Genomic DNA, 14,529 nt, shown 5'->3' with positions numbered 1-14,529 from the left:
TAGGGCAACCAAGATGATTATGGGACTGGAGCACCTCCCTTATGAGGAAAGGCTGAAAGAGCTGGGACTCTTTAGCCTGGAGAAGAGAAGGTTGAGGGGGGACATGATTAATGTTTACAAGTACCTAAAGGGTGGGTCTAAGGAGGACGGAGCCAGGCTCTTTTCAATGGTTCCCAGCGACAGGACAAGGGGCAATGGGCACAAGCTAGAACATAGGAAGTTCCGTTCAAATACACGGAAAAACTTCTTTACAGTGAGGGTGACAGAGCACTGGAACAGGCTGCCCAGGGAGGTTGTGGAGTCCCCTTCTCTGGAGATTTTCAAGACCCGCCTGGATGCAGCCCTGAGGGATGTGCTTTAGGCAATCCTGCTCTAGCAGGGGAGTTGGACTAGATGATCTCTAGAGGTCCCTTCCAACTCTGAAGATTCCGTGATTCCGTGATCTCCTCCTGTATTCCAGAAAAAGAAAGATGTTTCATAGTTTCTTTGTATTTTATAATATTATGATAATACATGCCTGGTTTTTAATCTAAATTCTGATTTCCCTCTCATTTTGTGATATAATAGTTGATTATTCCTTCCTAGAGGTTTCTTCCACTCAGTTCTATACTCTCCATACAGAAGTTTCCTTTAGACTGTGTTTCCCTAATTTTCCTAGTAGAAAGTCACATGGATCACTTCCATTAGTTTTATTTCTTTTTTTTTTTTGGTATGAGCTAATTAAATAATACAACTACATTAGCTTGACATAATGAGTAGTAATATCAATGATTTGAATGTCTGTGGTTAACATAGATGACAACGACTTTTATATAATCAAAAGATGGTGAGTTTTGGGATGGGAGTTTCCCCAGACAAGAATAGAAGCAACAAGCCAGAACACAGGAAGAGTGTCTTGAGAGCAGGCAAGAAAGACACCAATAGCCAGGAGGAGATCTACTTTTCCATGTAAAGGGATGGACAGAGGGCTGGACTGACCTCAGCGCATTTTTCTTCTCCTTGGAAAGTAAAAACAGTCACAGTTTACTGCTTTTGGCCTCAAAAGAGGGTTGGCCAGCAGGATGGGTGTGTTCTGTCTATCTTTAACTTGGATATGTATCTTCTATGGCAAAATTTTTCCTCTACATTATCAATAAATATTAACCCATTTCCTTCATTCAGAAGTTGTTTTTTTGTTTGGTTTGGGTTGGGGTTTTTTATGCTGAGAACAGCCTTCTACGTTCTCCATTTTTCATTTCTCCTTATGACATGTTGGCTTTAAGAGTAATCTTCGTCTCATGTTTGTTCACTGTGCTGGAAATCCCTTCTGCTTGTCACTCAATTTTTTTATCCCTCTCTACACATTCTTATTCCTTTCTTTCACGTTTGCCATTAGTCACAGTAGCCAGCTTTTTCCCATCACTTCTTTTCAACATCTGCAGCAAAGTTTTTCCCGTCAGTGATCTAATGTCTGTGGGTTATAGTTAAAGGCTGGGATTATTTTTTTAATATTTTTTTTCCCCCACACAATGGAAAAACTCCCATTTTGGAGCTCGTAGCTAGTCAACTTTTTCTCAAGAGGATATTTAGTATACCAGTGAGTGGAGATCTTCCACTTTGGAGCCACCTTTGTCAGAGCTCTCCAGGCTGACAGAGTGCACTTGGTTCTGTTCATCACCCTGCCAGGGTGCCTACGCACAATAGCCATGCTCTGAAATGAAACCATCTGTGTAGAAACACAATATTTTCTGTCTGTTAATGATGGAGAGATTGGACACTGACTTACCTAATGTTTTTCTTGAAACGACAGTATAGTATTAAACTGGCATAAAAATGAAGCAACTGAAGAGATTGAATTATCTCTGTAGATGCCTATTTGGTGAATGTTATACAGATAGGTAATATCCAGTCCAAATTCTGAAAAGTTATGTGTAGCAATTTTTCTTCTGCGTTAAAACTAAAATCTTCTTTTTTTTTTTTTTTCTGTAGCTGTAATTTTCCTCTATTTTCAAGCAAGGTTGCAGGCATAAAGGAAAAGTCCCTCCTGCATGAGCTCCTTTAAATGAATTTGCTCCATCTTTTAAGTAAAAACTGTAACACAGGATTAAGCAGTATGGTACCTAAACTTCACTTAAACATATGACCATACAAAAAGAATACCCTTACTCTTATCCCAAAAATATACACGTCCAGTCTTTCTCACATAAAATATTGCATTTAAAAGAATTCAATTCTTTAGCCTAAAAGAACAATTTAAATTTGATTAAATGTAAGATCTCTGCAGTATACTATTGATTAAACTAAAATGAGCTTCATATTTCTGAATAAAGGAGATTAAACTGCTCTTTACATATAATTTAAATAGTATCTTAAAAAGTGAAATAGTTCTTTGCAGATGTCTGGTTTACCCTCCAATTTGTGTTTGAGCTATAAGTGATGCAGTGGGGTGTATGTAATTATGCTACAGCTGCTGACAGGCATAAAAGTAAATGAGAAGTTTCATCTCAATGGGTACATTTCCTGTTTAAATATTTAAGAAAATAAACTCAACAGCTTTAGCCAAACTGAGACAGGACTATCTCAAATATTTCGTTTCTGCAACAAACAGCTATTAATAACTCTTTCAATCTCGTTTGGCCTGTTAGCCTGCAACAGATTAAACTGGTATGTTTACAGATTAAGTTTTGTCTTCTTAACTTTTATGAAAACTTTGGGTTTAGTTGTTCGTTTAAGATATAATAGTTGAGAAAATTTCCACGCCTGCTGTTTCTTGACTTTGAGGGAAAATGGAGACTGAAAAATTGATGAATATTTAAAATAAAAAGAGTGATATTCCAAATTAAAGTCTTCTAAAACTGTTGATCTTTGAACTTGTTTTTCAGTACTGTGTTGTCAAAAATGAAACTAAAGCAATATGAAAGAACAATAAACAGAAATTCTAAAATATTACTGTGGTCTAGAATGTGTAAGAAAGTATATATTTTATTTGCAGGTTTTATGGAATTTTTAAGCTCAGATGATGATTGAGAATTTATAATTACTAAATAAACTTTTTAGAATGTATTTGCAAAACAACAAAACAGACTCGGTCCAGAAGTTATTTTTAAATGTTCATTGAACAGCTAAGAAGACTTTTCTAGTTTAAAAGGGTTTTACTTTGGGGATGACTTGGCATGGCTAAACACTGAAGAATGATCTAGGATTTAAATCGTTAGATCTAGATGGAATTAGGTAACTTACTGTGGGAAGTATTCTCAGATGTTTCAATAACAGATTTTAGAACAAATTTCTTACTGAAGAGATGCAGAGAGTTTCTGTACATGTTAATGAGTATAACGTTGATACCGTCTTCAGCTTGCATCAGCTCATCGCAAGGTGAAGATTTAATAATTATTAACATGCTTTGGAGTTCCTTTTCACATGACTGACGGCAAAGCTTCCCACTTCAGTGGGATTTTTGTCTTTTGGGGAATGAGGTAAAACCTTCCTAATCCTAGTGCTTAGGTTGTGGATTATTCTGTGACCCAAGAGAGAAGGAATTTCATAGGTAACAGTTAAATAGGATACATACATCTACACAAGTGATTTGAGAGGCTGTAGACTGGTTTCTCCTGAGTGAAGGACGTGATACAAGATACCATGCTGGATGCACATAAGCCATTTTAGGGCTAAATATAACTGCACTAGCACTGCCTGTGTAAAAATCCCCCTGTATTTAGCTGAAGGATGTGACTTACTAGCTTGTGTGCAATGCCAGGAAAGTCAGAGTCAACCTGGTGCTGTGCTGAGAGAGATTTAGCAGCTTATGTCCTTGCTAGCTCAGGCATCTCTGCAGCGCACTTGATTTCATACTGGGGATGTGCCCAGCTGTGAAAGCAACAGAAGAATATATATCCTTTCTCCAGATCTTTCTTTGTCTCTCCTGAATAGGTAATAAAAGCCTTCTAATGTACGGGGTCTTTTGCAGCCTATGTTTTCATGCATTATCTAGCTTTAGAGTCTCAGACCATATTTTAATAAAAGAAGGAACGTTTAAAACATTTAACAGAATAGGAATGAGATGTATGTATCACTTCACTATTATTTTCTCATTATCTGTTAATAATGAAGTATAAAACTAATAAGGTATGTCATAGTAGCAAGAAACCAGTCTGTGAGTGAACTACCAATATGCTTTGTGGCAGGTGAAGATCCTTGGCTTAATCCTGTGTGTGCCAAAAGTCTCTTAATACACACCTGTTCTAGGTCAGGGACATGCTGAATCTGCGAGATACATGCTGCACCAATAGTCTGAATGTGTGTTCTCTCTTATGGAGAATTTCCAGACAGCTTGCTACTTTTACAGAAATCATGGATAAATGCTGTGAAGCCACTACTATCGTAGTTGTCCCTGTTCCCCTCTATCCACAGTTCCTTCACCAAATAAAAAAAATAAAAAAATCAGCTTCCCACTTCCTTCTCCATATATTTCCAAGTATATGGAAGGCATCAAACAGAGAAAGAACCTTCTTGTTTCTTGGTTTCCCTTTCCAGGTATTGTTATTGCAACTTTTTGCTAGTACAATCTTCTTAATCTGAGCACTGTACAAGATCAGTGATTTCTGGATCTGCTGTTAATGCCATGGCATTTCTCTACTAGTCTCAGACTGCTCATCTTAAAACATTGCACTGAAAATGAAGATCCATGCGTTTATTTCCCAAATACTGACTTCCAGAAATAGTGAACCACTTTCCCCACTTCTGAGACATGTATTTTCTATCTCCTCTGTGTAGTTCAGCGCCTGAGGCAGTCCTGTGTACAGAAGTGGGAAAACGGCAATGGTATTAGTGAAAACAGCACCACTTAGGTATTTGTGAAATCTGGAATAATTTATTCAAGCATTTTTTTAGTAATATTAGTATTTTTTAATAGCTGTTCTATCAGTTCATGATCTCCATCTTTACTAGAAAAGGACAATGACATTACCCAGACACAACCCTTTCAGATGAAGTCTAAAAATTACTCTATCATTAATATTGATAGTATGAAATGATTTCTGGTTCCTTTGAAGAAGCCATGTCCAGATTTATAGATAAAGAATACAAAAAGAACCTTAATCATGTTTGATTCGCTCTATCAGTTAAACAATTCTCAGCGCCACATTGAGAGGGCTCATTGTTTATCACATTTGCCAGCACCAAGTCCACTTTATGATGTGAACAGCCAAGGGCAAATTTAAGGAATATGTGTTACCCAGCACCGAAGTGTTCAGATAGTTCAGTATCAAGAGCACACCTGTTCGTATGGTGTTGTACCCCAGATATAGCCAATCAGTTGCACAGTTACAGATTGTCTCTGCAGCGAAATTTGGAGTGGACACGTCTGGGCAGAATCTGAGAAGTGTCAGATAATCATTGATTTAGGTTGGAATGGATCTGAGGTCTTGTGGTTTGAGTCTCTTCCCCCTCCTTAAAGCAGGGCTACCTAGACATTTGTCTACATTTCTAGACCAATGTCTGAAGCCTTGTAATTCTATCCAGATGAAATCTGCAAGAGGAAAGACACTATGTCTAGGCAACTCAGATATAGAAAAGAGAAAACAGCAGAAAATAGCATTAGTGATCAACAACAAAGCTAATCATGCAGAAGTGGGTGCCTGAATTTAGCTAATGATTTTAAAGTAGTTCTTACAGCCTAATAAACTTCGATCACTCCAGTGGGGATTTCCTGTGAAAAGCAGACTCAGTTCTGCAGTGAATCCATTAGTAAAGCTGCCTTTGTTCTTGTGAAGAATGTTATTTACATTTCTGTAGGCTTCTTCACGGGCTGTATGGAAATAGAAAAACTGTATGAAAGGAAGTAATGCAAATATTTGGAAGAGGACTGTCCTCTTTCAACAGTCTAAAGCACAGTCTGTAATTAATCTGTAGCTACTTGAACAGGTAAATGTAACAAGTGCTTATATTAAGGTGGCAAAAAGTTTGCGTTTAACTTTGCTGGGTATACGGTTGTGAGAAATTCTGCTTTTAGGCCTAGCTGTTCCATATACGACCATTGTCCACATTAATTTTTCATTTCAAGACAGAAGTAAAACTATTGCTCTTATGTAATATTGTTGGGGGGGAACTTTTCTCAGTGTAAAAATAGAAAAAAAGTGTACTATTTAATTCTATCTTTTTATTTCAATGCTGGATGAACTAGGAAAATGATGATTAGGAAGTGATGTGAATATTTTTATCACAGGACAAATATTAGTTGGTTTAGACAATACAAGAAGAAATGAGAATTTCTGTGACAATAATTTGGAAACTGCAAAGGAGTTAAAAAAAACTACCCCGAAGACAAAACCCAACCTGTTAGGGTGTGAGAGAGTTGAACAGAAACTGCAAAATATCTGCACATAGGATTCAGGAAGTACGTTTTCCCAAGGGCATTAGAAAAATACTGGTCAACTATAGTTCAGGTCGCCTGGTGGAATGCTCTTCAGCTGCTTCCTGCTGCCTACACTACTGTCTGCTCAAAATTCTGGCACGTATTGTCTCGGCTTTTCATTGCTGACATCACCTGATTGCACTATTCATTCAAGTGGGTCAAGCATTGTAACTCCAAAATATGTAGCAGCAATCAAAAGAAACTGAACTCCAACCTACACAGCAAGTTTCTGCTTGGTAGCCCCATACAGCTGGCTCCGCTGGGGGTAGGTCAGCATTATAGCGGTAGAGCCAGCCAGAACTGCTGTCATGCAAGGGAGGATGTGGCCCCTTAATTTTTTTCCCTGATGTTTGGGTTTTTCTCGAGCCCTGTCCCCCACAACCTTGCAGCATTATTGTTTCATGAATACGTTATTGCCATTGAGTACTGGCAGTCCTGACATTGATAGGCAGTGAATCAATACTTTTATTTGTGAAGTCAAAGAATTGTGAAGCCAAACTTGTTCTGCAGATCCACAATGTGCAGTATGCGGTTTTCCATTCTGGATGTAATAACTGCAATTTGAAATACGCCCCCACAAGCATTGATTGCATGCTTTAAGAAATTCACAATAGAGAATTTAATTAAGAAAGAAGAAACTGCATAACTCCATTTTAAAAAGAAAAATTCACCCGAGATGTTTTTTTCATTTTCTGGCTATAATAGCAATAACTATCTTTAGCTGAGGACATTTCCTGGGGCTTAATGGCCCATGGCTGTACTTCTTCAGGTGATCATCGTCTCCCAGCAGTCATTAATCCCCTACAAATGCCCTGCACCTCAGTCATTAAATGTGCTTCTTCTGAAAATGAAATACTTCTATATTTAATGCATCTTCCAGGAATAGGAGTGATCTTTCTGAGGTGAGGAATGAAAGGAGTTTAGTAATGTGTCAGAGGAGTACTAATTATGACAAGTGGGTAAGATCTGTTTCTGGAGATAGCACGACAAAGAGTTTTTCCACAGTAAGAGCATGTTATATGTAAATCATCATTTTATGTATGTCACGATTAACACTCATCCCAATTACATAACAGCCAAATCAGAAATACAGGTAGTTATTTGTAGTTGTTTTTCTTCTACGGGGCATCTCAGCACAGAAATAAGGCATCTCACAAAACACAGAGAGTATGTGCCTGCAGCACTGCTTAAAATGTCTTTCTATTCTGTAGCTCTAACATAGAGCTACAGTTTTACAAGGTGTTTGTGATAATGCAAGAAAAAAAAAAAGAACTTAAATCTTTCATCCCTAAAGGTCTGAAACTCTTGTAAGTCAGTCTTTTGGTGAGAATTTTATGACTCTTGGGACCACAAGTACAGCACCAACAGTGTCATCAGAAGTTTTAAATGTAGTAGACAGCCCACCCGTGCACAAGTAGAATTAAAGCTTTCAATGAAAATAGTCAAAGGGAATTTGTCTTGATAGAGGTTGAATGGCGATTTGATTGTTTTTTTTAATTGGAATTCTACTTACTGATATATTGTGTTACTCCCATCTCATGCTACTAAGTATGTACCGTGTAGATTATGTGAAGCCTGTACCTGTTCCAAGATAGGTTGAGAGGGATCAGACCTGATCCTATCGTGTTGCCTTCAATGAATACAGAATTAGTACCTTTTAGGTGTTATGGTCATTTATTATTTACATTGGACATTCAAATCTCATGTACTTTGGTGAGTGACAGTGTAGACGACAGAAATAGATTTTTGGGCCATGCATTGTTAAATGTTGAATGTTAAATGGTGTTAATGTTAATATTGGATCTGTCCTAGTCAGTACCTTTTGATTGCTGATTGACCTTATAAAAGAATTGTTATAACCTGACTCCAGAATCCATTTTCTTTTCAATTTTCTCTGTCCCCTCAAACAACAAGAAAAAACCACCCGAACAAAATATCTTTGGTTTAACTCACAGTAAAAAAATTCACTTAGTTCAGTAACCCATAACATCTGTCTTAATTTTGCAGTTGTCTTAAGTTAAATATTTTTGTCTAAGTGAAAAGCAAAGTTTTCTTTCAGGAAATTTAAAATATAAAAATTTGACATATGCACATGTGCATGCATTTGTTAACCTGCTCCCCTTCTTGGTTTTTGGAAAAAGCTATTATTACCTGAATTAGACTTTACCCTGCAAGTATTCCTACTTATCCCAAAGCAGTTTTCAGCAAATAAACTAATGAAAAAAAAATTATTAGATCTCTCATTAAAATTCACTGATGGAAAAAAGAAAAGATGCGCAGAGCCAAGGACAAGATAAAGAGTATTACATCTTTAAGTTGTTTCCAATCTAGTTAATATCTTATCATAAACAGCAGGTTGGGGAATAAGTACTAATCTATTGTAGTGCAGCTAGAACACTTATTTTGCCATAGTTTATATCTAAGGCTACTTTACTTATTTGTATCCTACCATGCAACTTACAATGTCAGCATTCCTCAGACCATTAGCCAAAAAAGCAGTTAACGTTTTTGCACCCACCTTCTGTCACAGAAGGTAGACAGAATTATTATCCTGTCTTGTTATATATGACTCTGAGTACTCCAAATCCAAACTTCATTACAAAATAGGGAGGGTCACGCAGACTTTGCCAGTTACCTTGTTTTGATACAAATCAGAAAGAACAAATTCAAACAGGAGTGTACACAATAAAGAGTAATTGAAAAAAGAAAGCATACATTCTTAAAGTGAATTTGTCAGTATACCTAGAATTCTTGTGTAATTTTTCTACTCGAGAGCTCTGTGTTTTCACCCATTCATTATATTTACAGACAAGTATAATTTAAAAAATCTTATATAATATTTCTCATTTTAAATTCTGTGTTGTAGGTCTTGTTTTCCCTCTGCGCTGCATTCTGGGGAATCCAAATTATGAAGCGGATCATTTCATCCAAAGATAAACATCACTGAAAGAGCAGATCTAGCATCACTTTAATTATGGAAACAGCACTTTGGAATAACCTTCTATGTTCCTTGGAATTAATCAACCATGATTCTTACTGAATCGCAATCATTTTATTTATGATAGGAGAGGTTTGTGATTTCATATGAAGGTTTGAAAGATTCATTAGGATATGTATTCATTTTTTTTGATTTCTAAAAAAATATTTAATTTCCCTCCAATTTAAATAAAATATTCATTCACAACACATATTTTTACATTGAAGTGATTACAAAGTCTTAGAAACCATGTAAAACTAATCGCATTTTGCAGTGATTTTGTTAGTAATTATATGTGAAAAGTATTTTTCACAAGAGGAATAATTAATATCGTATTTGTTCTAACCTGGTATAAAGTGACTGACTGTCTTCCTATTGAGGCTAAACATAAACATGTGTGAATGTCAGTTTTTCCGTAGTGATTGAATTACACTAGAATTTCAGTGTCATGCCCAATTCAGTGTTCATAACATACAGCTACATGAGGATGAGTAGTCGAGGCAAGAAAATGATTAAAAACAGCATGATAAAATAACTTGAACTAGTATGAGTTGAAACATCTTCAATAAAATTGGACAATGTATGTGTTGTATAATGCAGACTTGCAGTTTATACTGAATTATTTAAGGAGTACACCTGCAGTTGCCAACTTCAGATACTGATGAAGCCAGCACTTGCACATGGGTATCCCATTGACTAATATTACTCACGTGACAAAATATTTGCAAGGCTGGGCCCTTAATTTCTGGTAATTTCCTGCCGGGGTGATCTCAGGGGAGATGCACGTCTTGTCTTTCAGGAGCTGTTGGAAAGATGGTTTGTGCTAAGATAGGAAAATTAAATACAAATGGTAAAGGGAGTCTCCAAACAGCAGGACTGGCAAAAATATTGGAGCTGGGTTGTTTTTCTTTCCTCACACTCTTCCAACTTTTATTTGGCTCCAAGACTTTTAGAAGTGCTTAAAGTCAAGTAGCTAAAAAATGTAGGCTGTCTTGCATGCTTCAAACTAGTAATAATACCTGGATTAAAAAATGAATTTAAGTTTGGGTTGGGTTTTTTTCCCATTCCATTTTCCTTGTTAATGACATGTTAACAGACAGATTAGATAGATAGCCTGCTTTTAATTAACCCATATTTTCAGTATCTAGCTGTAACAGATGCCACTGTGTACATAATTGGATGTTTCCAATAAATCGTCAGAAACACAATAATGTTATATAAATAAAATTGGTCCAATGTCTAGTGATAGTATCAGATTAATTTTACATAATTTTTTTACTTCAAAACCCAAGTTTTAAGTTACTCCATTTGTGTATCAAATGCCTTCTGCCTATCATTTTAGATTATGCTCAAAGACCTTGAAATATTTGACAGAGAAGGCAGGTGTTATTTTTATTAGAGGCACTAATACCTGGAATGCAAAGTAAGGATAATACCTTCCTATACTGAAGGAGTGTTTAAACACAGGACCTGTGGGTCTTCACTTTACATAATGAGAAGATGAAAAAACTGGCCCATGAAAAGCCTAGAAGAAATTAGTTTTTAAATACCTGTTGAGAAGTTTAATTCAAACTTGTATTCCTAACAAGGTAAGCTTTCAAGGTCTTTTTAAGAAACGGATAAATACAATTATGTACCTCTGAGCTCAAGAGTGGAAATATAGTCTCATGTACACCGTTGTGTACTAACACAATGGTGCGACAGTCAGGACCTTTCTCTGCTATTACCACTTCTGACCAAAACTTACCATTTCTTTGCCTGAATTTCCCCATCTGTGGAATGGGGGTGATGGAAGTACTGATGGTGTCTCTCACCTTAATTGAAGTATTGCATTTGGGATCTTTTCCTTACAAAGCTATTCTAGGATATTTAAGAAAATGACAGAATCTGATTCCAGAAATAGAAAACAATCTACAAACTTCTTATGTGACCTCAAAAGTTAGTGTGCCTACATTTTCAAAACTTGTAATAGTGACATCTACCTCAAAGGAATATTTTGAGGTCAGTTTAATATAAAGACTGAGTAACATAACAAAGAATATATTGACAGTCAGTTTCCTTATCAAAATAAATCCTTCAAAGAGACAGGAACAGGATAAAGATTTAACATTTTTTTGCATTTAAAAATCTGCAATCTTCAAAGGACAATAACGAAGATCTGAATTAAATGAAATTAAAGATATCCTAATGAATGTAATTTATTTACATGAAGTAATGAAAGGAATGTGATTTCAAAGGTAAATTCAGATTAAGATGTAAATGTTCTACATAAATCAACAGTTTCTCACTCTAGTCACTATCAGTTGCCTACAATTAAATTAAAAAATACAGGTAAACTAGTGACAAATATAAAAGGCACAGTAGTTTAACTAAGATCGAAAGAAAACAGTTGTACTCAAAAGAGGTCAATTCTAATAAATGAAATATGCAAAAACCAGGCACAAAGTATAATCCAAACATACCCCTGCTACAGCCTGCTCTCTCAGAGATCCTGAACTTTACAGAAACCTTGCTTTCCTACCTTAAAAGTGTCTCATTTCTCAGCTTGATGGGAATCTGGAAATGAAACATTCCTCCATTTCAATTTGACAGCCCCACTTAACCAAATGTGGGGGGGGAGCTCCACCATTGGGAACATCTAACATGTCTAACAGAACTGTCCCTTATAAAAAGTTGCTGGTGAAGGTAACCTAGTCATTAAAGCAAAAGCCAAATAAATTTCCTCTTTTCACGGGTTTTAAATCCCAATTTCCTACTTCCAAGGACTTGCCATTGTGTATAGGTTGTTTGAAAGCAAGGTGCAGGAGAGGAACGACTTTCTTCCCATTGCATACTGAGCAACACAGAACCCCAGAACGACTCCTCTGGCTGAAGCCTTGAACAGACTCACCAAGGGTGTCTGAGAGTCTTGTACTTTACGATAACATCCACTGGGTGGATCCTTTGGATGCAGACTGGAAGCTAAGGTTTGCCTTTCCCAGAAAACAGAGAGTTTCAAGGACAAGCTCATACAAACACCCTTGTCTGCATCATTCTCCCATTAGCTATGTGGTAGGTAGCTATATCGTTGTCAACTTGCTTGTCATGAATGTTTTTAAATATAGATTGTTTCAGTATTTTAGGCACCTAACGCCAATACTGGATCTAGTTCATACTGTCTTTGTAGCCACTGCATACAGTGAAAAAGTCATCCCAAAGACCTCTGGTTTTGAGTAATCAAGAGGCTCTGGAGGCTAGATGGCCACTGAATTGAATTATGTGTAGTTAATGTATTGCATAAAGTTAATTGAATTAATTGAATCCTAACTGCAAACATTGCTTATTGCTAGGATGTATTAGTGGCATTTTGGTAATTCACCCTTCTTCCCTCACCTTTTTAATATTGCGTTGCTCATTTCTTTAGAGTTTAACCGTATTGCCTGGTTTGAAGAATTGTATAGGATCAAGCGAAATCAGGTGAATTATGTGAGTACATTAGCGAACAAAGTATTGATGCAGAACTAACAGATTTTGTGCAAGTAACTATTTTTCGTTTAGAAAGCTACTGTTTCATGTCTCTGGAAACAAAAATATTCTGCAGGCTAAAACCCTAGCCTCGCATATCCAGTGAGAAACATCATAAATAATATTTGTAATATTTGCGGTATTGCTTAAGACTTCCGTTTTGGTTTTGTTTGTCATTAAACTCCCCAGTGGCACACCTTGGGGGAAAAAATGTAGATAAACAAAGTTTTTTTTCAGCAAGAATGTTAAAAAAGTGACTGCCCCTGCTCTTTCCAGCTGTTGCAATGTCACATCCCTACACATGGCCTTTCCCGGACTATGAAGACAGCAGTATCAAGTTACTGAAAACCCAGAAGTAAGCAGCTGAATCCTGTATTCACTTGAGACCTGACCCTGCGCCATTCAAGTCACCAAAAAAACTTGCTGCTGACCTCAGGATCAGGGCAGAGCATTCCCTGTATGGAAACAAGAATGATGCAATATTTACTGCAACTCAAGCTTTGGGATGGTGCTTTAGTTAAAAGTAACACAGTTGCACAATTACTTGTTCCCGTAAGTGTCTAACATGGTGTTCTTTGTGTAATATTAAAATCAGAGCCCTTTGATGGATAAATGATGACAGTTAAAGCTGTAAGCTATGCATACCATGTACAATGGACTCATGGTCCTTTCTCTTGATTTTCCTTACTCCAGTTTTCTCTCAAGTCTGTGGGATTAGGGACATCGTTACCTCAACCACTATCTAAAAGGAGGTAGTTGATCAGATATTTTAAAGTTCCTTTTAACAGACAAATTTCTGTGAGCTTTCAGGGGTTTATGTCATGTGATTAGACACTACTAAGCTGAGTGGCCCTGAAGGTAAGAGTTGTTTGGACTTTTCATCTTTGCTCTCTAACTTGTGATAAAAAGGACTGTGCCTTAGCGATGGAGTTCATCAAGAAGAGCAATAACTCTCAGAGAATGCTCAAAGCATCACCACGTCTTGCAATATTATGCAAACTATGTTGCCCATAGTTGAAGTTTTTCTTAAAAATCTGTCTCCTGGAATCCTGTGACTGCTGCCTTTTTTTTTTTTTTTTTTTTAACTTATTTGCTTTCTTTAATAAATGTTTCTGACTGGTAAAAATGAGCTATAGAAGGTTCGAAATCTAAGAGGCAAACAAGAAGATTTTAATAGGTAACGTCTTAAAATATTTTCCTTTTTAAACCACCCTAGCGATTACATGAGGCTTGACTCATGATCTTTAAACTCTTGGGATTGCTAATGCTGAATGGGAAAAAACTATTCTTGGTCTATCCTTTTTCCGTAAAACCTCAGGTTCCAACATAGGCATATACAACGGCCATGAGGCAGAGTTTTGCTGGGTTACCTGGTTCCCTGCTGGTGTTGAACCTGTTCAGTTTGGAATTTAAAACAAAGGGGGCTACAGAGACAGCTCTCTGAGGGCCCACTACCCTCGGTAACCCTCAGACACACAGACCTCAGCCACAGAACATCCTGCTCCCTTATCACTCCCAGCTCGTCTGGTCAAAGCAAACAAGAGATGTACTGTGGACTACGGGATTTTCTCTTTCTACAGAGGAAAGAAGTGTAAAAATACCAAGTTTGAAACTCAGATACAAACCACAAGGTAAAGCAAAAATAAGATATCTCACA

The 14,529-nt window shown here is 36.8% G+C and overlaps 1 protein-coding gene across 2 annotated transcripts in view; it reads left to right on the top strand.

The window, feature by feature from the left end:
* The window catches only part of AGMO (alkylglycerol monooxygenase), a 197,009-nt gene extending 183,093 nt beyond the window's left edge, over positions 1 to 13,916 (top strand). Inside the window, exon 13 of one of the 2 annotated variants that reach the window (XM_063324940.1) lies at positions 9,258 to 13,916. In XM_063324940.1, the coding sequence (XP_063181010.1) occupies positions 9,258 to 9,338 (81 nt within the window). In that variant the 3' untranslated portion in view covers positions 9,339 to 13,916. Of the gene's footprint in view, positions 1 to 795; positions 832 to 9,257 lie in introns of those variants that run through there. The other variant, XM_063324941.1, reaches the window with a different exon arrangement.
* Positions 13,917 to 14,529: the final 613 nt, after the last annotated feature.

Source organism: Chroicocephalus ridibundus, chromosome 2, assembly GCF_963924245.1.
Source record: "Chroicocephalus ridibundus chromosome 2, bChrRid1.1, whole genome shotgun sequence".
Taxonomy (NCBI): domain Eukaryota; kingdom Metazoa; phylum Chordata; class Aves; order Charadriiformes; family Laridae; genus Chroicocephalus; species Chroicocephalus ridibundus.
The sequence above is the reverse complement of the archived record's forward strand: the minus strand, read 5'-3'. Positions and strand labels throughout refer to the sequence as shown.